At 43.2% G+C, this 25,206-nt stretch overlaps 1 protein-coding gene across 1 annotated transcript in view; it reads right to left on the reverse strand.

Moving 5' to 3' along the window:
* Positions 1-7,450: 7,450 nt before the first annotated feature.
* LOC128739939 (tRNA dimethylallyltransferase) overlaps positions 7,451-25,206 on the reverse strand; it is a 430,275-nt gene continuing 412,519 nt past the window's right edge. Inside the window, exons 4-7 of the mRNA XM_053835443.1 lie at positions 23,325-23,463; positions 8,446-8,549; positions 8,110-8,374; positions 7,451-7,832 (exon numbers count right to left, since the gene is read on the reverse strand). Of these exons, the coding sequence (XP_053691418.1) occupies positions 7,527-7,832; positions 8,110-8,374; positions 8,446-8,549; positions 23,325-23,463 (814 nt within the window). The 3' untranslated portion in view covers positions 7,451-7,526. The remainder of the gene's footprint in view (positions 7,833-8,109; positions 8,375-8,445; positions 8,550-23,324; positions 23,464-25,206) is intronic.

Consider the following 25,206-nt stretch of genomic DNA (forward strand, 5'->3'; position numbering starts at 1 on the left):
ACCGGAACGACGGAGAATTCTGTGGTGTGAGTAGTCCATTAGACAATAAGATAAATCCAGGTCCTGTTCATTTATGGTGAATTGAGCCATTACAAAACAAGGCGACTACGGTCGGAGAGACAATATAATAGATAGAAAAGTTCATTGCATATGCAAATCATGGTTACGCGGAGTTTTGAATGAAACACATTCAAATTATAAAGAGTTCTTAGACTAAGAATAGCAGGACAATGTGCTGGTCCTATAGAGCATGCTCGTTAAACATTCGGGCAGTACAACAAATCTTTGATTTATTTGCGTGGTTTTGAAAACTCGACGGGCATTCCTACAAATTCGAAAAGGCTGGGTTTCTTCGACGGTGCCAGCTAAACTGGTGCCAAGGAAGGACTGTACCAGCTTCAGTGATGCGACTCTTGATTTAGCAGTAACGATGGTACCGCATTTGTTGTACCGTAAATAGTAAGCGGCCATGGTATGTAGTTGTACGTCGTTGGCCTTCTCCTGGGGGTATTTGACCTTGTAGCATTGAGGAAGCTAAACATGTTCAGGACGGAATATAATCTACAATAATAATTGCCACATTATGTAATCATCGTCGTAGAGATCCCAACGCACACCCGATTGCCAGATTTGTTGAAAAAGAATTTTCAGGACCAACAGAAAGTGGAAGATTAGCGAATCGAAGATGGTCATCAGGAAACGCAATGCTTCTCGTTTTGTGGGGCGTCGAGGGCGGACTAACAAAGCCGCATTATAATGACTCCAAGCCACTTTGTATATGAAAACATGGTCGACTGTTCTTCAGTACATACCTAACAGCTTCTTTGTCATTGGTTTTAGAGCTAAGTTGAAGCACTTCTCTTCGGAGTCGATTTCTTGAAGCGCTGCTAGCATCTTCTTCGAGTTGCTTCATTCCCTGAGTCATTCTTGAAGAGCAACATGTCCTGGAGTTCATTTCTAACAATCACGTACACCACTATAACAATAACGTCACGTCAGGGGTGGTCTTTCGGTATAGTAACTGATGTAACACTTACGTCAATCCCATGCGACACCCTCAGAACTGACGGAGAATTACAAAAGAGTGAACGTGGCAGATTTGGGCCTTTCAGTAGAGCTGAATTCAGTGAGCTTTCATGGGTGATGGTCGCTTCATCTCACACAATTCGTACTTTCTCCAGTTCGTTTGGGTTAGTAACGGGAAAGGCTGGCAAATACCAGTAACGTTGGGCTTTCTAGTTGATTTTTTGGTTGGGGAGCTTCGGGATTTATACTTTCTTCACATAGTTCTACAATTGGCGGAGGGACGGTACTCTTAACAAGCTAATCTAAGATTATAACCGGATTTGAACCCACAACAAACGTCTACTTGTTAGGCGTAGCTACCAATAAACCCCCCCCCCTCACCTTCCCGCTCTTTCCCCTCCACTCCAAAAAATTTTCATCACTTTCCCCTACGGTTTCCACGTTCTGACGTGTGGCACTGCACATCTTGGCCACCCACGCAGCGTTCTCCTTATCCATCACCCACATGCCCATGGTTCCATGCCACATGCCCGATGGAGCTCTCCACTACACTGCTGATGGCTGTTTTGATGGCTTCATCCAGCTCGTCCTCTTCCGTCAGCGCAGCTTCGAGTGAATGAGCGTAGTTTGCGACGACGTCTGGTTGCTTCACCCGTGCAGGATCTAACCGGGCGTCGGTACCAAATGTTGTTCCCAACGGAGAGTTTTGGACGCATCTTAACCATCTCTAGGTAGTGGTCCGAGTCAACGTTGGCGCTTCGATAGTATATGATGTCGATAATGTCTAAGAAGTACCGGCACTCGATCAAAACGTGATCGATCTGCGATTCTGTTCGATTTGGTGACCTCCAGGTGTACATGAGTAAGAGTCTGTGCTGAAAGAAGGTACTACGTACGGCCAGGTTGGCGGATTTCCGGTCGATTTGACCACTGAAATATCGTTGCGCGTTGCTTCCATGATTTCAGCGACTTTCGCTTGCTCGTTGAGTACGGCGGATGGCACCGAAGCGGTGATGGTTTGAACGGTGTTGAGCAAGGCTCGTAGCCACAGGTTAGAAAGCACCATGTCTGCACTCTTCCAAGGCCTCGTATTTCGGAGAGCAAGGTTTACGGTCACTAAGCTTCTTCTTCTTCTTCAGCAGAGCCGGGGTGGCTCGAGCTATTTCAAGCACTCGTCTCCATTCAACTCGGTCTAAGGCAACTCGTCGCCAATTTCCTAGTTGTCTCTAAAGTCGCAAATCACTTTCAACCTGGTCGAGCCATCGTGCACGTTGGACCCCCCTGTTCCTGGTGCCGGTGGAGTTGTTGAAGAGAACTATTTTCGTCGCACTGTCGTCCGGCATCCTTACGACGTGTCCGGCCCACCGTAGCTTGCTAACTTTCGCTAGATGTACGATGGGAGTCTCCCCAAGCAGTGCCTGTAACTCGTGATTCATACGCTCCGCCACTCTCCGCTTTCAGTTTGTACTCCGCCAAATATCGTCCGCAGCACTTTTCGCTCGAACACGGCAAGGCGCATATGTCGTCCGTGAGCAGCGTCACTGCTTCAAGTCCATAAAGAACTATAGGTCTAATAAGGGGTTTGTACATTGTTAGCTTCGTGCGGCGGCGTACGCTTCCTAATCGTAGCGTTTTACGAAGGGCAAAGTAGGCCCGATTTCCCGCTTGAATGCGCCGCTGGATCTCCGCGGTCACCACCGATCCAAAATACACGAACTCCTCTACCACTTCTAGGTCGTCACCGTTAACGGTTACCGTCTGTGGGAGGCGCGTGTTTGTTTCCTTTGAGCCTCTTCCTTTCATGTATTTGGTCTTCGACGCATTTATTTTTAGCCCAATTCTCCTAGACTCTGCTTTCAGTCTGTCGTAGATTGCCTCCGCCGTCGCAAAGTTCCTGGCTATGATATCGAAGTCATCTGCAAAGCCTAGAAGTTGGCTACTCTTGGTAAAAATCGTGCCTCTTGTTTCGATGCCCGCGCGTCAGGTCACCCCCTCAAGAGCGATATTGAACAGCATGCAGGATAAACCGTCACCTTGTCTCAACCCTCGCCGCGTCTCGAAGGGACTCGAGAGTATCCCAGAGATGCGTACGAAATTCATTACTCGATCCAATGTAGCTCTTATCAGTCGCGTCAGTTTGTCCGGAAAACCGTGTTCGTGCATTATCTGCCATAGCTGATCTCGATCGACTGTATCGTATGCTGCTTTGAAATCAATAAAGATGTGATGCGTGGGCACGTTGTACTCCCGACATTTCTGCAAGATCTGACGGATAGTAAAAATTTGGTCCGTAGTTGCGCGAGTCCCAATGAATCCCGCCTGATAATTCCCTACGAAACCTTGTGCTATCGGTGACAACCGGCGTAACAGGATCTGGGAGAGTACCTTGTAGGCGGCGTTTACCAGCGTAATACCGCGATAGTTGCAGCAGTCTAGTCGATCATCCTTTTTGTAGATGGGACAAACCGCTCCTTCCATCCATTCCTACGGCAGCTTTTCCTTCTCCCAAATCCTCGAAATAACCCAGTGAAGAGCCTTTGCTAGCGTTTCTCCGTCATGTTTATAAAGCTCTGCCGGTAGGCGTTCCTTCCCAGCGGCTTTATTGGTCTTCAGCAGCCCGATTTCTCGTTTGACTTCTTGGAGATCAGGTGCTAGGACACTACTATCTTCCATGGACGCTCCTAGGTTAATTTGCGTTCCGCCTCCTTCTGCGACTTCGCCATTGAGGTGTTCATCGAAGAACTACTTCCATCTGTCGACCACCTTGCGCTCATTTGTGATTAGATTCCGTCCCTCATCCCTACACATGTCAGCTTTCGGGGTGTAGCCCTTCCGAGTTTGGTTCACCTTCTCATAAATCTTGCGCGTGTCGTTAGCTCGGAATAGTTGTTCTAATTCTTCATGATCTCTGCCCTCCTTTTGGCGCTTTTTCATCCGCAGGATCGTGGTCAACTGGTTCCTAGCTCGTCGGTATTTGGCCAGGTCCGCTCTAGTGGCAATACTTAGATAATTTTAGGTTTCTTATTATCTTACTAAGACGCTCCAAAAACTTCAGTTAGATAATTTTTCTAAGCAGTTCCACCGCTTGTTGGCATTCCCCATCAAACCAATCATTTTGTGCACTCCGATGGTCAATACCTAGTGCCTCTCCGATGACCGAGCGTATTTTGCCCCGACCGTCTTCGAGGTTTGAAGCAACTAACTCCTCGGAAGAAGGCAGTGCTTCATTAACTACTCGCGCGTAGTTCTCGGCAGCTTGCGGATTATCTAGCTGCCTGATGTTCAGCCGAGGAGGACGGCTTTGACGTGTCCGGTATACGGTGGACAGCTTTGAGCGCACACGTACTGCTACTAGGTAATGGTCAGAATCAATATCCGCACGAGCGTACGTTCGTGATGTTAGAGAAAAACCGGTCCTCTATGAGAACGTGGTCAATTTGGTTCATTGTACGTTGGCCAGCTGATCTCCACGTGGCTTTGTGGATATCCTTGCGCGGGAAAAAGGTGTTTTGGATCACCAGGCCTCGGGAAGCTGCGAAGTTTATACATCGTTGGCCGTTATGGTTCGTGCTATGGGGTCCTACCACCGGTCTATACATTTCTTCCCTACCGACCTGGGCGTTCATATCCCCGATGACGATCTTGATGTCCCGGGACGAGCAGCTGCCGTACGTTGCCTCCAGCCTCGCGTAGAGTGCTTCTTTCATCGTCGGGTCTACCTTCGTACGGGCAGTGCACGTTAATGATGCTATAATTGAAGAAACGGCCCTTTAACCTCAATAGACACATTTTCTCGTTGATCGCCTTCCAATCTATCACGCGATCCTGCATTCCGCAGTCTTCCTATTTCTAACCCTTCGGAACCTTTTAGGTGCTCGTTGTTTCTTGTAGGTCCTGGTGCTACATATGGCGCTTCTTGATATTTTGCACATGGTTTCGATGGTTAGGCTCAATTTTTTGGCAATATCACGAACAGCATGCGTCAACATTGGATGTTGAAAGGTGAACTGATTTAAGATCCTTATTCCGGTCGACTGGTCTTTTCCTGCACTGGGGTTTCGGTAAATCTTCTACAGCACAACTTTCTCCATACTTTTGAACGACTTTGAACACTTCGCGATTTTTCCTAATTCCCTTGAAGTTTGCACTTATTTTGACATTTGATATTGCGGTTGTGTTGCAAAAACGAGCATTTTATATACACTCTGAAATAGTTTACATAATTTTTCGTTAACAATTAACCTTGAACCACCGAAAAACAAGTGTCCAGTTAAACATTCCTCATTAATAATTTCTGTAATTCTACCAATTTAAAATGTTTGACTAGTATGCTCTTTTAGTGTAACAGCACAGCACAGTAAAACTATAACATAGTTTAGCAAACTATTACTAGATTACTGATAAGCCGTAAGTGTTGATTGTAGTGTGAACTTCCAAAATCAAAAGTAAAAAAAGTAAGCAGAAGACTATTATATATCCATTGTAAACCAGTAAACATGAATACAGCCCATTCGAGTAATGTTCTATATCAATAGGTGGACCCGCAAGTGCCCATCTCATATCATCTTAGAATACACAGAGAATAATTTCAAGAACGAAAGATCCCTCGAATTAAAACTATACACCATAATGGAACAAGCCGAACATTTTAGATCTTAGCTTAATATATATACGTAAGGTTAGATGAACACGCAATTGGTTTCTTGACTTGCAACCAACATTATGACTACCAAACAGTGATATAGACAATGTTTAACAAAAGGATAACAATCTTATTTACGTTCAACAATACACACTCATTCCTTCTTAAGAGCCAGTAGTTGTAAATTAGATGAAAACGACGATAAAAATGGGAAGTCTCGTAACTGAATCACATTCGTTATTTGAACATACATAGGGATTACTATACATTTATTGAATCGCACACATTCTTAGTGAGACGAGCGGAGAAGAAAAGACGACTGTTTAAAGGCAATATACCTGTATAAATTTACATATACATAAAAGTACATATATTTAGAGCAGAAAACAAAAAAAAACTATTAAATGTTTACGATTGCTAATGCTCTGGTTAAGATACTATATTTATAAACGTGGCTGTTTTACTCTTATTCGTGACAAGGTATTTTACAATTTAGGCAGAGGGAGGATTGATTAGCTACAAGCATTTGAAGGAGCCCTGTTACAATGATTTAGAATTTATATTTATTTTGTAAAACCAAATAGTGTACTGTTAAAATTCGGTTGTCAATGTGGCTTTCTCACCTTCTAAGTATAATGTTAACCGAATCCGTCTTTCTCTGTGTGATGATAAAATTAAAATGTTGATTACTGTAATTTTTACGTTAGCACGTACCGGCTACTTGGATGAGGAGACAACTTGTTGAACATTTAGCGCGTCACTTATCCTGAAGCCTGTGCATAGATATCGTACATTTATCGTGCTAATATGAAACTACTTTCCCACCCAACCCCCCAAATACCCGACTCTCGTCCGCCAGTATGACTGAGTGTTATTATAATTATGCACGCCTCTCCTTTAAGTACCTACATATAACCAAACCGGACGCACTCGTAACCTAGTTCCAGACGGATCGAAGGTGAAACCATTTTTTGGCAATCGAGATTGATCGATTGGTTTTCTTTGAAAGCCGCTACGAAACGCGCGGGTTGGGCCGAACCACTCTAATGGGTTCGAAAAAAACGTATGACAATACATTCAACCAAAATGTGCAGTGAACAAAGGTTAAAACATCAAAAGGAAAAAAAAAAACTTTTGCGAAACAGTCGCTGAAACAAGAAGACAATAAAAAAAATAATCAATATGTACAGGATAAAATATTTATAGCCTTTTCGAAATTTAAACAGAATCTCATCGAACAAAAGAAAAACGCCCTGCCCATAATGTACCTAACCAACTCAACGAACATTTTTTTTAATAGTAGTTTATTCAACCATTGTACGGCTAATTACCGGGAAACAAGCGCTTGATAAGCTGTTATTCAACAAAAATGTTTGTTGGGAAGGCAGTCCTGAGTGTTCGTCTCTCGAGAAATTCATTGGCAGGCACGTGAGTGAAGTCCTTTACGGAAGCTAGAGTATAAAAAAAAGTGAATCATTTAGTAAACTATACTGGAAGATTGTGATTTACGTTGTTGTACTATTTTAATCTTGTTGCAGCTCTACAAAAACATGAAAGTGAAATAAAAACGTACATTTATCGAACTGAACACGGGGTTGTTTCTTGAAGTTCTTCAGATTGTCGATATTGCATTGGTACTTCGATATTTTATTGATTATTCTAACAAAGTTTGCTTTACAACTATGCGTGTAAGAAATATTGACAAAATGGTAGTAATAAGAAAGTAAGCAGGTAAGAAAGTAAGTAAGGAGAAAGAAAAAAATGCAAAATGGTTCACTTTATGTAATTACGCAAAAACAACCGTCGGTTAAAAAAAGTGCCAAAGTTCGGACCCACTTACCGTGAGCCCGTTTTAAACTCAGCTCAACGATGGATCCGTTCGGGCCGCCCTCCGGTGCTGACCCTGGAGGCTTTTTTTGTGTCTGTTCGAGCGCATATGAAGTCGCCACTGGTACTCGCCAACGATGGTACGTTGACAGATGACACAGTGGAATGAGGTTTCCTCGTTCAGGCCTTCCTTGGGGTTTGCCAGTTTCGGGAGGGGTTGCTGCCTGCTAGGACTTGTGCCGGCCAACGTGGCCTCGATAATCTCCTGTGCTGGGCCGAATACGAGCTCGTCCCAGCGCGTTACGTCGGTCGTATCTAACGCGTAAATCGGCGGGACCTGGAAGGGAAGGACAAAAGTTTACAAACAGACAACAGGAAAAGTTTGACAATTTGGATGGTTTAATTATTGATGATCACCCTCTGGCAAAGCATAAATTTTCATCGCACGTAACGTAAATTGGTTTGAGTGCGTGCAATCAATAAAATAGAAGAAGGAAAGACGTATCACGCAACGAACCCCTCCTTTCAAAAAATCGAAAAATAAAGCACCATCTGCTGACGTTTCTCACTGCAAAGTACATCCCCAAGAAACAACACTAATAAAATATTATTACCTCTCTCTGCGAATTCGACAAAAATCGATTATTTATCCATTTAATTTGCCTTTTGGAATAGCGTTGCGTCACCAACTTCAAGTTGTCCAGGCATTTTTGCAGTAGATCCAAACCTTCGGGTGGATCTAGCCGCTGTTGGAGGTTCTCCTTTTGTTGCATAAACTCCGTGATGAGCCGGTCCTGTTCCCGATCGTATTGGCTCAGATAGGCAGCAAACTCCTTGAAACCGATGCTCTGCAGAATTCCTCGGTGGAAATCATTGTCCCTAAGAAGTAGAACGATAGAAGCGAGAATAGAAAAAAATGGAGGATCGTTGCTACGCAATTTAGAACATACTCGAAAGGCTCCACGTAGTTTTCGTAGAATCGGCGAATCTCCTCAAGCAAGCCTTGCGCAACCATTGAGTCCACTCGGGCATCCAAACGAGCATTGAGTGTTTCCTGATTGGAAGAAATTATGTTTAATGATAAAACGATACGTCTTAGGTAACTCATATCCCAGTTTTCTAAGTCAAACGGGATACAAGTAAAAGTATGCTTGAATGTATGGGAAATATCAGAATGAAAACAATGGCTGCACTACCAGTAGAAACATAATTAGGCCGTATGAATAAAACAGTTTACTTTGCTTTTCCCGTTCAAATCGTATGGAGCATTTGCTCTAACTCTTTTATTCATATGGCCTATTGTTGCATTTTGTCATCTTTGCTACATATTTTGCTATTTATTTCTGATGACTAACGTTATAATTCAGGTCCAAAGACGCCCACTGAAATGTGTCCAGAGAGGCTAAAGGTCATCATTGAAGGGCTTTTTCCCCTTTTTCTGGAGCACATGACGATCTGGCCAAATTGTCCACACTGTGATAACCGGCTAGTTCTCAGTGGCTACCAGTATATTGCTAGCTAGTTAAAACTAGAAATACTCAGTGGTGAGAGATACGCGGAAGCAGCCATCTTAGGAGCCAATCGATCAGCGAGAATTGTCAAAAGGGAGCTAATCGAACACGCACACTGTTTGCTCAAATGTTTGATTAACTAGTATTGAAATAATTCTGAAATCTACTTAAGCTATTGTCACGCACCTTGAATATTATACTCAGACCAAGGGGTCGGTCACTCGCCTTAGCCGTTTTTATGTTAAGCGACTTGAAACGAGCCGAACAGTGCCGATGCTGTACCGAAAGTGTCGAACTGCAAGGTTCGTTAAATTCATTATAATCTGATAGATCTGGCAACCGTGCGTGCTGATTTTGACAACTGGCAGTGCTCCCATTTCATATGCAAAATTGAACCGGAGGTGTGCCGCTCCAACCCCTTGACTCAGATACAGTGTGTATAAAGCTTGGCAATGCACTTCACATTGATTAAGTTGAAAGATATATCGCTCTATTGTGCAAAATTGATGAAAACAAAACAGAAATGGATCATGTAGAAAGCAATCAAGTCACACTGCTACAGCACGTTGCTCCGCAGTAAATATATCGTTTAAATATCCTATTACACACTACAGCCAAACGTTCAATCTATACCTATAAAAAAGGATTTCTGTCTGTCTATCCCTATGTTCCTTTTAGAATCGAAAACTACTGAACCGATCGGCGTGAAAATTTGCATGTAGGGGTTTTTGGGGCTACGGAAGATTCTCTCGATGGCAAAAGTCCGCTCTCCCCACTAAGAGCGGGGTTCCCATACAAATCTATGCCTAAAAAAATGAATTTCTGTCTGCTTTATGTTCCTTATAGAATCGAAAATTATTGAACCGATGGGAGTGAAAATTTGCATGTAGGGGTTTTTGGTGCCAGGAAAGGTTCTTATGATGGTTAGAGATCCCTCCTCTCACTAAGAGGGGGGGGGGCTCCCATACAAATGAAACACAAATTTTTGCATAACTCGAGAATCAATCAAGCAAATGGAACAAAAATTTACATGTAGGTGTTTTTGGAGACAAGAATTTTTTCTATGGTGAATTGAGACCCCTCCCCACTTTAGGAGGGGGGGCTCCTATACAAATGAAATACAAATTTCCTTATAACTCGTCAACTAATCAAGCAAATGGAACCAAATTTAGCATGTGGGTGTTTTTGCAGGCAATTTTTTTTCTCAATTATTGCCCTCCTAATAATGACCCTTCTTCCTTTTAAGAGGGGGGTTTCCATACACATGAAATACAAATTTGCTCATAAATCGAGAACTAATCAAGCAAATGGAACAAAATTTGATATGTGGGTGTTTTTGGAGGCCGAAATTTTTTCTATGGTGAATTAAAACCTCTTGCCACTTTAGGAGGGGGGGCTCCCATACAAATGAAATACAAATTTCCTCATAACTCGAGAATTAATTAATCAAATGGAACCATATTTGGCATGTGGGGGGTTTTGGAGGCAGGATTTTTTTAATGATGGTTTGAGACCCCTCACACCTGTGGTAGGGAGATAAGGACATACAAATACATATCATACAAATAAAACAGAAATTTTTGCGTAACTCAAAAACTAATCCAACTCAAGAAATTTTAGAATTTTTCATAAAACATTAATCAATAACAAGACCACCAAAAACTATCAATAGTAACATTAGATAATTCAGCGCGAGACGGCCACAGGCCGCGAGTGTTGCCGGCGACCTGCCGTCGGATTCGCCGGACACTGCGGGGGGGCAGCCGCCGATAGAGATCACCTCTATCTAGGTTTATTTATTTTCCTAGATCTACTGACCTCTATTACTTTCCTTCAGTTGGGTCACCCCTGCGAAATGGTACTTTCTACGAAAAGATTTTCCGTGAAATGGTACATCCCGCGTAAGGTTTTTCGCGAAATGGTATTCTGCGAAATTCTATATTCCGCGTTATGGTCAACCGAGAATTAGTGTTCCGCAAAATGGTATTCGGCGAAATGGTTTGTAATGATGACGAATATTTAAATGCTATCCGCTTTATTTTATCAGGCTATGCAATGGGGGAAGTTGTTTTCTACTTTACTCTGAGGAAAATTTGTATATTAAAACACCCATGAACTCCCCAGGAACTTGCAACTCAAGATTGTGAGAAAGGTCATCCGAGATTCACGATTTATGTACAACACAGTTTAATTTGTCGCAATACGAAGTTTGTTGGGTCAGCTAGTATGGAATAAATGAAGATGAAACTAACAAAAGGGCGAATGTCGCAAGCGTAAACAAACCAAGTGAGAGTTGATTTTCCTATGCTGGCCCAGCAAAAACTAACTCTTACTCGTTTTGTTTACATTTGCAACATTCGTCCTTTTGTTAATTCTATCTAGAAATAAGCGGATCCTAAGTAACTATTTCAGGCTTTTATAGCTGATTTTATTCAACCTGTGGCTGAACTGTGGTTTAGGTTAAGAAATAATAACCTTTGTTCAGAATTTGGTGATTTTATCAAGCTTCACGCTTGTTGATAGCTGTTTTCGAAGCTGCGATGAAGCTTAATAGAGACTTTTGCGCGCTTTTAAATAGCTAATTTGCGCAATGTAATTCTCCGCTTAGATTCATAATTTAACGACTTTTGATTGCCTTGACGCCTCTGAGCCTATAGTTTCTGTACGCGCACCGGTTGTTTCGTTTTCACGCTTACTGCTGTAGCTACCGAGAGGACTGAGAGCGAAACTGAAAGTTTCTCATTTAAAGAGCGCAATAAGAAGTTTTTCTGCGCGTCAGTTTTTCTCTTTATGCTTAGTCTGTTTCTCCTTGTGTGGATTTATTTCTCATTTCTGACAGCTGTTCTGCTCGTTGTGTTGAAACAAAGTTGCGCTTTTTGCACAATGAGTGAGGAAATAACAAGACTGATGAGACTTACGTCAAGGCAGACTTCCGGCAGTTTCCGGGACTACTGTTCTTCACCGTTGATGTTTCGAAGGAAATAAGGAATCAGAAATTCTCAGTTTGCCAACAAATACATTATTTGGCAAGCGATCTGCTCATGTGGCAAACGGAGTGCGCCGTTCGTGACTACCGGGATTGTAAACGGGTAGATCTATCTCAAGGAGTGTCTACAGAAGCGTCTGCTTCCTCTGTTGAAGCAACACGAGGGCCCTATGATCTACCCGGATCTAGCTTCGTAGCATTATTCAAAGGTTGTCCTGGAGTCGTACGAAGCCAACGGAGTTACTTTCGTACCCAAGGACGCACTGGAACTAAGACAGTAAGTTTGAGTAAGCTCACACTGCCCTGCTGCCTCACTCTATCTTCTCAGGGTCGTAGCGTGTTCGGGGGACTCAGCACATTCGACTACTTACCGTCACAGTCAAGCAAAGCGGAACAACGAAAGAAAGTTCAGGAAGAAAAAAGGATCGGCTCTTTAGAACCTAAAAATAATATTACATTATAACTATTTATTCATCAGGGTTTAGATCTCACTAATCACGTTGCGGTACCGATCACGAACACGACGCGTTGGGGCCCTTCGATGACATGCAGAAAGACGAGAGAGGGTACATACCCCGACCGCTTCACGGTCGAACTTCGAAGCGCTAACACGATGACGGGCTAAACGAGGCTGCAGGTTGTAGATTCTTCCGCCAATCCTTGGAATTGATGTCACGAATTGGTAACGTCGGTTCCAGCCGTCCCGATCAACTAGCGTTATCTTACGTCCGTTGCAATTCCGAACGACCACGTTACCACACGATCCCCGCCGGCCAGAATTTGTAGCGTGGCCTCTCAACGTTTACCGTGGCACTAAATATGATAGCTTGTATCCCCGTATAATCGTTACGGTTTCACTGTGGCTTCTTTGCTGGTTTCCTAGCAAACTTTTTGGGGTTATCCACGAGATTTTAATCAGCCGGCACTAGCAGCCTGACTTTTTGACTATAGCCCTCTGTACGGCTCGAGGTCAACTGATCTCGATCGATCTCCCCTCTTTCCCTCTGTGATATTTTCCATCCTACATCTCCCTCTAATCTCGAGATGTTCTTCCCTCTCATCTCTCTAACCGGATGCTGTGGGTTCGTCGGCGAAAACCTATCTTATTTCGCCAAATCGCCGAACCGGTTGAGATGTTGCAGGGTTGTACATGATCGAACGGTAGATTTGTGATGTTAGTAATAATGACTTAAACTAGGTTAAACAAAAATCACAAAATTTCAATAACAACATTTTTTATCAAACTAACAACAATGGGTAAGAGCCGATTATAAACAAAACAAAACAAAATATTTACCAACTTACGAACTAAAGACGCTAAAATGAACAAACTTTCCATTGTGTCGATCGATTTGAAAATGATCGGTAACAAGACCCATTGAAAAATATTGGTCTATTATGAAGCAGACACTACGGAAGCATCCCCAGGAGGTCAATTCTGAGGAAGACATGAAGAAAAAGTGGGTTTCCGCACAGAAGAAGCTGCCGCCTGATGTTGTACTGAACCCTATGAGTGGAGTTAAGCGTAAGGTGCGAGCATACGGTTATGGTGGGGGGGGGGGCTCTGTAGCCGCAAGGTTACCGAGTCTGCTTTGACAAGCGAATGGTCATGGGTTCGAATCTTAGTAGAATCAGGCTATTCGATGTCAAAGTGACTTTAGCATGGGTTTATTCTCAGGCCCCTCATCGCCCTTCCTTCATGCTGAGTTCTATATTATCCCGATATGGCCTATTGACAGTGCAAAAATGAGACCCTTATAGTAAAAATGCACTGGTTTGCTACGCCAGGGATGACTATAATTGGGGACTGTGCGCTGTCATGTGGAACGAGGTGGGTAAAGTAGAGTAAAGCATTGAAAGAAGGGTACCCAATTACACACCAGCACGCATAAAAAAAATTCAATAAGCATATCGCTCACTCAATAGCGACTATAGCCAAAATAAATGCAGTGTGGGTTATACAACAAACACCCGGGCGATATCACAATAGATCTAACCATACTGGTCACAGTGATGAGTCCATACAGGAAAAAAAAATACGGTTATGGTATCGAAGTTGAATGAAATAAATATGCCAAAAGCTTACTAATGGGTTATATTTTATCGCCTGAAAGTTTGAAAACTATCGTTCAACCAGGTAATTTTCTGCAGCGTTTCTCCCGTGGTGCAATTTGATGTGGGACACCCTTTAAGTGGATACAATCAGGCGAAAGATAGCATTGGTCGCTCACTTTTTTATAACTATTTACTTTCAGGATATCAAATTGGACTAGATTTATTGCGGTACTAAGAAATCTAGTTGGAATGAGAAGACTTAATACCTCTTCTGGCGCGCTTCCATAACACAGCCATCAAATTGGTCAAGGCTTTTAATTTTTAAATTTTTTTATTTCCTGGTCTTCGATAATATCGTACAGACAGTTCTTAATGTACACTTATTCTATTTTTAAAAGTTGTTCTAGATACATTAAACTCATAACAGTCAGATACAATATTAAATTCGCGTGAACACACATCAATCGGGTAATTTTGGGCGAAAAAAGTACGGTGTAAAGGAAGCCGGAAGAAATCCGCTCGTCGGGTAAGCCTAGGAGGTACGTTGAACCAAATCTGACCTAGTAGCTCCGGGCTATTCACGTTATTTTCCAGAAGATCGTAGATAAATAATCGTTGCAACATACTTCTCCTATTTGTCAAAGTGGGTAGACGTATAAGCACGTATTTGTTTTCGTACTGAGGTAGACGAACTGGATCATCCCAGGGTAACCTGCGCAGAGCGTACCGAACGAATTGACGCTGGATTCGTTCTATCCGGTTGATTTGAACAGCATAATGAGGTGCCCACACAAGCACCCCGTATTCAAGAATAATGCGCACGATTGAACACTAAAGCGATTTCAGACAGTAGATATCATTGAACTGCTGCGTATTCCTTTTGATAAAGCCTAGCATAGCGTAAGCCTTAGCAGTAGTAACGGCAATGTGTTGAGCAAAACATAATTTACTGTCCAAGAGGATGCCCAAGTCCTTTACAGTTTCGACACGGTTGATGCTGTCCATTTCCATCGTGTAGTCAAAAGATATGACATTCCTACTCCTACAGAATGAAATAATGTTGCATTTCTGCACGTTCATGTCCATTCCAGTAAGCACACACCAACTTAGCAGGGAATCGATGTCGGATTGTAAGGCACAGCAGTCAACTCTTGATGATACTACCCGAAAGAACTTCAGGTCATCTGCGTGCATATACTTGCAAGATTTTATGGTGCTACACAAATCATTTACAAAAAGGATAAACAGCAATGGGCCAAGGTGTCACCATTAAGGCGGTCCTAACAAATTTTGTCACTTTTCTGGCACACTTTCCAAGCACATATATCAAATAAGTATAAGTCTGAACGTCGTAGACGTAGGTGATGAATCTTCGACCTGTTGGGACGAGAGAGTTTTGTCACTTACTTTACTTTAGTGGCAACGGTCCGTTACCAATCCTGCGCCGAACGAATTATGGTCCTCCAGTACCGTCGGTTTTGGGCTGCCGTTCTCCAATCCCCACGAACACCAGCTGAACGTGCATCGTCTTCGCAAGCACACCCACCGGGTGCTGGGTCTGCCTCGGAGACTACGGCCTCTTCCTGGTACTCTGCTGAAAATAGTTTTGGCTACTCTTTCATCGGGCATTTTGGCCACGTGTCCAGCCCACCGCAGCCTGCCACATTGCACTACCTTCACTATATCAGCATATTTGTATACTTGGTACAGCTCGTGATTCATGCGTCTGCGCCACACTCCATTTTCCATTTTGCTACCAAGTATAGATCGCAGAATTTTACGCTCAAAAACCCCAAGCACTCGCCGATCAGCTTCCTTTAGCGTCCATGATTCGTGTCCGTAAAGGGCCACCGAGAGGATTAGTGTTCTGTAGAGCGCCAGTTTTGTGCGAATTTGCAAACTACGGGACTTCAGCTGGCTACGTAATCCGTAGAAAGCCCGATTCGCGGCTGCAACTCGTCGTTTCACTTCGCGGCTTACATCGTTGTCACATGTCACGAGTGTACCAAGGTATATAAATTCCTCCACTACTTCATATCGTTCCCCATCTAACTCCGCCTCGGCACCAACACCACTTGGGCTCCCACGTTCCCTACCAGCAACCATGTACTTCGTTTTGGCGGTATTCATGGTAAGTCCCAATCTCGCAGCTTCCCTTTTAAAGGCCTGAAGGCTTCTTCCACTGCTTCTACGGTTGATTCCGATGATATCGATGTCATCCGCAAAACCAAGAAGCATGTGAGATGTCGTGATGATAGTTCCATTCCTTTCCACGTTTGCCCTTCGTAATGCACCTTCCAAGACAATGTTGAATAGCAGGTTAGAGAGTGCATCCCCTTGCTTCAGTCCATCCAACATCACGAAAGCAGCTGAGGTTTCACCCGCTATTCTAACGCATGATTTGGATCCGTCCAGCGTCGCACGAATCAGCGTAACTAGTTTCGTCGGAAAATCATGTTCTAGCATTATCTGCCACAGCTCATTTCGTTTAACTGAATCGTACGCCGCTTTAAAGTCCACAAACAGATGGTGTGTCTGCAAGTTGTACTCCCGGAACTTGTCTAGCAACTGACGCAAGGTAAACATCTGATCCGTCGTGGACCGACCCTCACGAAAAGCAGCTTGGTAGGACTCCGCTAACGGTCTCAGTCTGCAGAACAGGATACGGGAAAGCACCTTGTAGGCAGAATTGAGCAATGTAATTTCTCGATAGTTTTTACACTCCATTCGATGTCCCTTTTGGAAAATTGGGCAAATGAGGCCATCCAACCACTCCTCCGGCATTTGTTCTTCCTCCCAGATCCTGACAATGATCCGGTGGATTGCTTTGTACAGCCGCTCGCTCCACGCTTTTAGAAGTTCAGCCGGGATACCGTCCTTCCCAGCAGCCTTACCGTTTTTCAGCTCACTGATTGCCTTCTTAATCTCCTCCTGTGTTGGTGGTTCTACAGCTTGACCATCGCTTACAATTTCTATCCTGTCCCTGCTGACCTCCGCATTTACCTCTCCATTCAATAGTGTCTGAAAGTGATCCTTCCACCTGGCTGCTACCGCCGAATTGAATTTTCGGTATACTACCTCACCGGGGTCGCGATACCTACATCCCGCTGATGGGTCTGCCATCTTAGGTATAGCTTACGGGAAACAGCATTTCATATTCAGCCGCCCGTTACGAGACAGACGCTGTGTGAGCCGCCCCTCACCTGGAGAACAGGCGCTCTAGTTCGCACTTCCTAGCTTAGCTGCTTCAGTAAGTACATGAAACATTTCCGGGTAAGGCCATCGACCGTCATCATTTGACTTAGATCTGCGTGGAGGCGCCAGGTGGGAGCTTGAGAGAGCCAGAGCTATGTTTGACGCTCCTTCCAGGTAACTCTCTCCATTTCATTTCTCCATTACATACATTTGTCACTTTTTTTCTAAAAAAAGCAAACGAAATCATAGTAAACAGATGGTGCATTTACCTGTCGTCCCTGTATGTAAAGCAAGGCGATCACGAAGAAAATGTATGGTGATATTTGAATTTGAAACTTTTCGTTAATTTTCACTCATTTGTGATTGAAAAAGAAAATTATAGTAGAAAATATATAATTACTACATCTGTTATGAGCCGATCGGTCTCTAAACCATCAAATTCCATTTATAATTGGCAGAGCTATTAGCATTCAAAGTCTTTCACATTTTCGTATAAAACTAGAATCGTAATTAGACGCGGTAAGACGTAACCCTACATTAAAATAATAGTAATTCAATGATTTTAGACATTAAACGAATTACGTTTCCGTTTCACTTTTGCGGACGCGTGGCCTTAACTACGAAGATATGCTTTACTAACTCAATTATTCGCGCACGTTTGCTTACCGTGACACTTTGACATGGTGACATAGAGATGCAGAATATACAGATACGTATATCTACTAGAAACCGAAAGAGGGCGGTGCGATGAGTAATGATTCCGGTTTCAACCCACGCGCCCATAGTATAGTAGATCAAAAAGATCATAGTTGCACAGTTCCGGTTGAAAGATTTAGAAAACCTTGAACGATCTTCATTGTTCGAACTTTTTTCGTTCGATCATGAAGTATTCAATACGTTTATAATCAGCTATTAATACAATTCACTTCTACAATCACTCTAGAGTCTAGACAAATTGGATGATTCGTCACTGTTTCCTTATTTATTTCATTCATCTATCTACCAAAACCATTTTCATTCGGCGCTTGTGGCGGGCGTCATTTTGATGCACGGTTGTGTTTCGCGTCGAGTCGCTGTGTAGACCTAATCTGCAAGGGTTTTATGAATGAATCATTTCGAACCGCGGCCGGTTGGAGTACTATGTTGTATAGATATACTATATGTTTACCAATTACTCACGCCGCCGGCCGCCACCGTCGTACTCGCGTGCGCGCCTGACACCGATCTGCAACGAGAAAGTAATTCCATTCATACTTTGGTTGTTGCGCTTGTTGCATTGGCCTTAGCCAACGTTCAAGTGTAGGAGGCTGGGCTGGGCGCTCTACGCTGTAGGAAGTATGTAGAGGGTGCATCTACTTCAACAATACTGCAACCGGTACTGAAGCTCCGAAACTTATTAGTATTTACAAGCTTTTCATTTTCCGTAATCGGTTGTACCACTTTTAAACTAACGGTCAAATTAGATGCGTTTGCCATTTGTTCAATTATTTATGGAATATTAATTGCATATGACCATATTCATATCCATATTTTTTTAGCGCAAAGTACTCTCGGAAGCGCTAAATTCTACTAATGCTCGAAAGCGGTAGAGTTCCTCAAAACAATAAACAATGCAAGAACAGTTACATGAGAAACAGACTAGCGGGATGCACGAAATCAATTATATTACAGTAGTAAACAAGCTCTAATGAAATCTACCAACTTCTTTAAACAGAACAATTCCGTGTTTCAAACTTCGTGGTTTGTTTTAGGTTAATGTGTCGATTGGTCAAGGCAGTTACGGCGTCAATAAGATTATCAATTAGCAATGTATTTCTATGTATAAATCATTACTAGTAGAAGCATATTTTTCCGATCAGGTTTGCTACCGACCATGCAAGTACTGACGAACTAGCATGATGCAGACATTCCACATTTGACCGTACAACTCGCAAGCAAGCAATCCCTTGCTTACAAGCGAAAGATCGCTTATGTCCTAAATAGCTAGCACGCAGCCAAGTTTTCGACTTGACCCGTTTGAATTTACTCATTTCGCCCATATGTGTAGTTTACTAAAGACTAAGAAGCAAAGCAAATCTTCGGGCTCAAATGTCTTTCTAAGGCTTGAACCGGCGGTTAAAGTACAGGATACTTACGGGGCAAGTGCAACGATGCAACGGACTCTATCTAGCAAGCACCGCCAAGCCATCTGTTCAGTCCTTATCGTGTATGCACCTGTAATTGCATTCTTTGAGCAGTATATCGTAGATAGACGACCAACACGGTTTTATGCCCAAGCGGTCCACAACAACCAATCGTCTAACTCTTACGTCCGACATGATAAAAAGCTTTGACGACCGATCGTAGACGGACATTATTTGCACGGACCTATCCACTGCTTGCGACAAATTGAACCATTAAATTGCCATCGCCAAACTGGACAAGCTCGAAACCGGGGGTCCGTTGCTACGAAGGTTTAATTCATACCTCCGAGACTGCCACCTAGAAGTGAGCAAACTTGGTACTTATCGTGCGGATCGCCAAGAGCTTCTACGACATCGACTGTTTCAAAACTCTCTACTGCGCTCTTGTCCGGTCCAATCTTGAGTACTACGCTCTAATGTGGAGTCCTTATTACCAAAATGGAGTTGACCGAATCGAATCAGTGTAGCACAGATTCATCCATTTCGCTCTTGCAACGACTGGCTTGTTAAACCAGCTTCGTACCTCGAGGTTAACCTAAAGCGGTTAAAGACTAAGAGGTCTCAAAGCAATAGTATCATATCAATAGCATTGTAAAACTTTAGAATTTTCGATATTTAACGCAACCACATATAAATTTTAAATGTTGGCGTATGAATCACGAGTTACAAGCACAGATTGCAGAGATTCCCACTATACATGTGGCGAAAGTTGGTAGGCTACAGTGAGCCGGACGCGTCGTGAGCACGCCGAATGACAATGCGACGTAAACTATACAATAAACACACCGGCATGCACCAGGAACAGTGAGGCTCAACGTGCAAGATGGCTCGACCATCAGATCAAAAGCAACTTGTGACTCCTAAGACGCTTGAGAAATTGGAAACGAGTGGCCCAAGATCGATTTGATTGGAGACGACCCCGGCTCTAGACTGACAACGACGGCGGCGGCGGTCTGACATATTGAATAAACTGTTGGAAGTATATGACGAATAAAAGGCAAACAAATACAAAGTTAAAAGACTTTATAATAGAATGCACTTGTTGTTGAGCCAGGCAATGTGCACCTCTTCACACCCATGTACCGTTAGCACTTCAATGTGCCTTTTGATTCAACCCTGCGTACAAAACGATATCCGACGAACTGTCAAATGTTTTTCTCATTCCACATGATTCACTATGTAGCGCATAGACGCACACAGGGATGGAAGATCAGTGATTTTGATAAAATCTATGAGTTATCGGTACACGCACAGATCACGATCCGTACAGATCATGACAAACAGTGAATTTTTAGCGTTGAACACAAGATTTTGTTCTCTAAACAGTCACAGCAGTCGATCACAGTGTTACATCTTACCTAGCTACGAGAAAAAAGATCACACATGTTGTTTGTATTGTGATTCATACGATGCACACAACCAATCGTCTGTATCTGTTATATTTCTCAACGCAATCGTGCAATGAACATGATCTGACATGAGGTTTGTCGTAATCTGCACGGATCGCGACAAAGTGTTTGTCGCTTACAATGGAACATAAATGGTTCCGTTTTGTTGACCCTGAAACTAACAAGATAACGGTAAGCAGAGATGTTAAGTTTATAGAGCTTCAGAATGGATCATCATCTATGGATATACAGCAGCCTGTTATCGAAGAAGTGATCAGCAGTGGGGGAGACTCCAACGAACGATTAAAGAGATGAATTGAGCGATGTATCTAACAGCGAAGAATTCTTCGAAACCTCCGGCTACGACGAAAAACTACAGCAAGAAGTACGGCGATCACATCGCCAGTCACGTGGTGTGGCGCCCCGTTATTTGGATGAATATGTTCTTGATTACGCTGCGGGTATAGCAGCTTGCGTGCAGGAAGAGCCTGCAGATTACAAGCAAGCAATTGAGCAGCCCGATTGGCGCTATATAATGGAGGACGAACTTGAATCATACTGTAGAAATGGAACCTGGGATCTGGTACCATTACCATCTGGACGCAAATTTGTTGGCTCTAGATGGGTTTTTAAGCTCAAACGGAACGAAAAGGACCAAGTCATCAAACATAAAGCCTGAATTGTAGCGCAAGGCTATAAACAGCAGTTTGGGATTGACTTTGAGCGAGTTTTTGCACCTGTAACTCGCCATGCCACATTGAGAACTTTTCTTGCTGTTGCTGGGAAACGAAGAATGATCATTAAACACATCGACGTCAAGACGGCCTATCTCATTGGAATATTAGATGAGGGGACTTACATGCGGCAACTGCCAGGCTGAAAGAGGAAATAGTGAAAATAGTTGTTGTGTATTAAATTTACCCAAAAAAGGGTATAATTTTAAGAATGTGTAATTGATCGAAATCGATCAATTATATCGATTATTTATAGCTGTCTTTCTGGCAACACTGTCATCCGATAAAAAAGTAGAATACACGAGCCGGTCTCGGCAGTGTAAGTTGATCTTCCAACGTGAACTAAGTGGTCAAGTGTCATCATCCGAACTCCATTATACTACAACTATCTACGATCTTAAAGGATCTGCATTTCACCATCTGATTGGATTTACCTTCTTTTCTACCTCTTTGGATTCCCGGCTTTACCCGGACACACAGGAAAGACTTTAAAATAGTGTCTTTCTAAATTTATTATTTCCGGAGATATAAGCAAAAGAAAAAAAGAGGTTTTGACAAAATCGGGTATTTTCATTAAAAATGAAGGCGCTCCCATTAATCGAGGGAATGTTCGATCCGTATCAAGTTTTGGATTTTTACTTTCTGACCGAAAACGAACAATCTGGCAAAACTTGGTCCTAATCCGTCCGAAGGTCGATTACACGTTTGAACTTTTTCTCGGTCACTTGGCGTGGAATGACCCTCCTACTTTTAATACTATACAAAAGATTCAGAAGAATCATTGCTTCCTCGCACACAACCAACATGTGAAATACGCGATGCTGAGTGATGATTCTACTTAAACTTAGTTCTCCAGCTAAACTAATTAGGCAGATACGTGCTACCCTTGATGGTTTAAAATGAGTGTCCCGTAGCCTAAATATCTGTACAAAACTCACGCTCTATAAGACGTTAATTCTCCTGGTCACAAAGCTTGGATGTTGAAAGAGAGCGGCTAAAACACAGCAGGCTACAATGGGCTGACCACGTAACAAAGATGCTGGATGAGAGACCAACGAAAACAATATTTAGCAGAGAACCCGATAGAGTCCGACGACTTCGGGGCAGACCCCATACCCGCTAGATGAGCGCTGTTGACGGGGCTGCTTGAGCAGCTGGTGCTAGGGGTGACTGGAGAGCGGCAGTCCACGTAACGTGGAGACGGCTCCTGAATTCGACACGGATTCGATAAGCGGATTGTCGACCAAAAAGTAAAGTAAGTTCTTGCAAGCGCTCCGTCGCTTCGTATTTCGTGGCAGGTTGCCATCTTTTTTCTGATAACGGCAAAAACTTTGTCGGAGCTTCCAACGAGCTCTGAAAGTTATTCCGCTATGAAAAGCTTAAATCAGACATCCAACGCGAATGGTCAGCCATTCGAGCCAGGTATTCGAGGACCTCTGGCCTCTGGGAGCCAGCAATACATTCAGCTTAGAAGCATTTTGTCCGGATCTTGGGCCAAAATCTTTTACGCTATGATCATATGGAGACTCTGCTAACTCAAATCGAATTTCAGTGGGAAAGTTGATGTTCGTACCCCAGTCACGAAAGGGTTCCTATGAAAGGCTCTCTCTTCTCTACTCGAAATCATGTTTCAATGACAGTTTGAAAAAAAAATCAACATGACGTTTGACAATCAAACTACAATTCAAGCATAATTTCAAATCATATTATGCGTCTTCAATTTTTTTGCTATTGTTTTTGCAAATAAGTTCAATCATCAACCTGGCCTTTGACCTACCTGTTCGCAGCGTAACCAAAATATCACCACATTGCGGTATCGCAAGGGACCACCCAGATTGGAGCCACCTTCCTGATTGCGTTGCTTGTCTAGTAGACAACTCAGCGGCTTTTTGTCGTGCTGGTACACTTCGAGGGCCCTGCAATAGGAAAAATGTAGAAGTAGTAAGGCGCAATTATTATAGCACTTATTTTAGGAGAAGACAAAGACAAATACTCTATTGTTGCTGTACAAAAGTATAGATTTTATTAACTTAAAAATCCAACACATCACAGATTTAGCGTTTTCCTAACTTCGTTAAACACTCTGTCCCTAAGAGCTTTCCGACGTGCCGTATTAATAGCAGATTCTAGGGAAGATTCGTTTACAACCTCTATAATCACAGTTGCTATTCCAGCATCCGGTGGAAAGCATTCATTCACGAAGCGAGTTGCCAGTGTGCAATTGTCGGGACATTCGTTTAAAAGACGATTGAGGCATTGCCCAGCGTTTTGTTTGAAACTGGTCTCCTCTACATTGTATCCACCGCACTGAACGCAGAAACGATCCAGATCCGGACCTCGGTAAGCGTCGTAGATTCCTTGACGAATCAAGGCGCAGCGCAGCAAGCAACGAGCCCTGGGTGCCAGTGAGAACCTAGTTGATGCGTAGAGTATCACCTCTTGGTCGGTGATTTGCAAAAATCGAGCGCACTGCCGCACAGTATCTGTCAGTACCAGTTTCGGCATTGGAGCCAGCTGAGGTGTTTGGACGAGGTTCCCAAATTCGTTACGGTAGCATTCCCAGTAGCTGTTGGCTCGACTGCAAACTTCTTTCTCTGAGAATCGTGCTATTCTGCTGTTCATACAGGAGACAGTTCGGTCTATGTAGTCCTTGTCTTCGCAGTTCGGCTTGAAGTGGCGACTGTACGGGATGTGCAACAGACTGGAAGTCGTACTATTCCAGGATCGTAGCACCACCTGTTCGCACAGTGGTTGGCAGTCGCCTTCCTCGCTGGAAGGAACTTGTAAATATTGTTGGCACTCGTGCTGGGCTTGATTGAAGCTTTTCAGTGTTGTTTTATGTTTCGGCGATTTGGCAAAAACCATTACCCACAGGCTGCCAAGTAACACGTACTTCAGAAGATACATTCCGAACCACTGCCGGGAACCGAGTGTCTCGGTGATAGGACCTTGTTGCTATTTTTATTACGTATGGAGAGAATGCTTTCGAAGGCGACACGTGCGAAAGGTAGCGTCAGTTTATCGAGGGAGCTACTTGACGGCTGCCTTGGAAAAAACCTAGCAAAAAACATAGTAATAGCACTGACGAACTGACATGACACATAGAAGAAAATTCTTCAAAAACCATCGTCCTACACATTTTGCTTGCACACTAGCGCTCTCTGTTATGCATGTTGCGGAGTAGCTTGCATTTGCAGGGTTCTGTACTGTAGGTTACATTTGCAGAGTTTTATACTGTAGGTTTTTTACATTTGTATGATTTTATACTGGAAACTCGAAGCAACACTCGAGCGCCGCGGTGTGGCCATGTTGCGAAACATGCTTTTTTGAAAAATAAGTGGTTTTTGAATGGACGATGGAATTAACGCGAGTGTCTCGTCTGTTTGTCTGAGGTAATAGCTTGACTACTTGCGGTCATTGTAGCCCGCACGGTGAAATTGTACTAACAAAATGTGGTTGCAATCGAATATTTATAAACTTTTAAGTACAATAAAAACCGATTGAATTCAATATGTGTTTATGTGTTCGAGTACGCTGTTTCTTGAGAATGGTTTCACAAAGAACACACTAACAGGCTCAAAGAAAGTAATCGATTTATTCTGTGTACTATGTAATATGGATGTTTGTGTATAATATGTACGTAGCTTTACCAATACTAC

Source organism: Sabethes cyaneus, chromosome 1, assembly GCF_943734655.1.
Source record: "Sabethes cyaneus chromosome 1, idSabCyanKW18_F2, whole genome shotgun sequence".
Classification (NCBI taxonomy): domain Eukaryota; kingdom Metazoa; phylum Arthropoda; class Insecta; order Diptera; family Culicidae; genus Sabethes; species Sabethes cyaneus.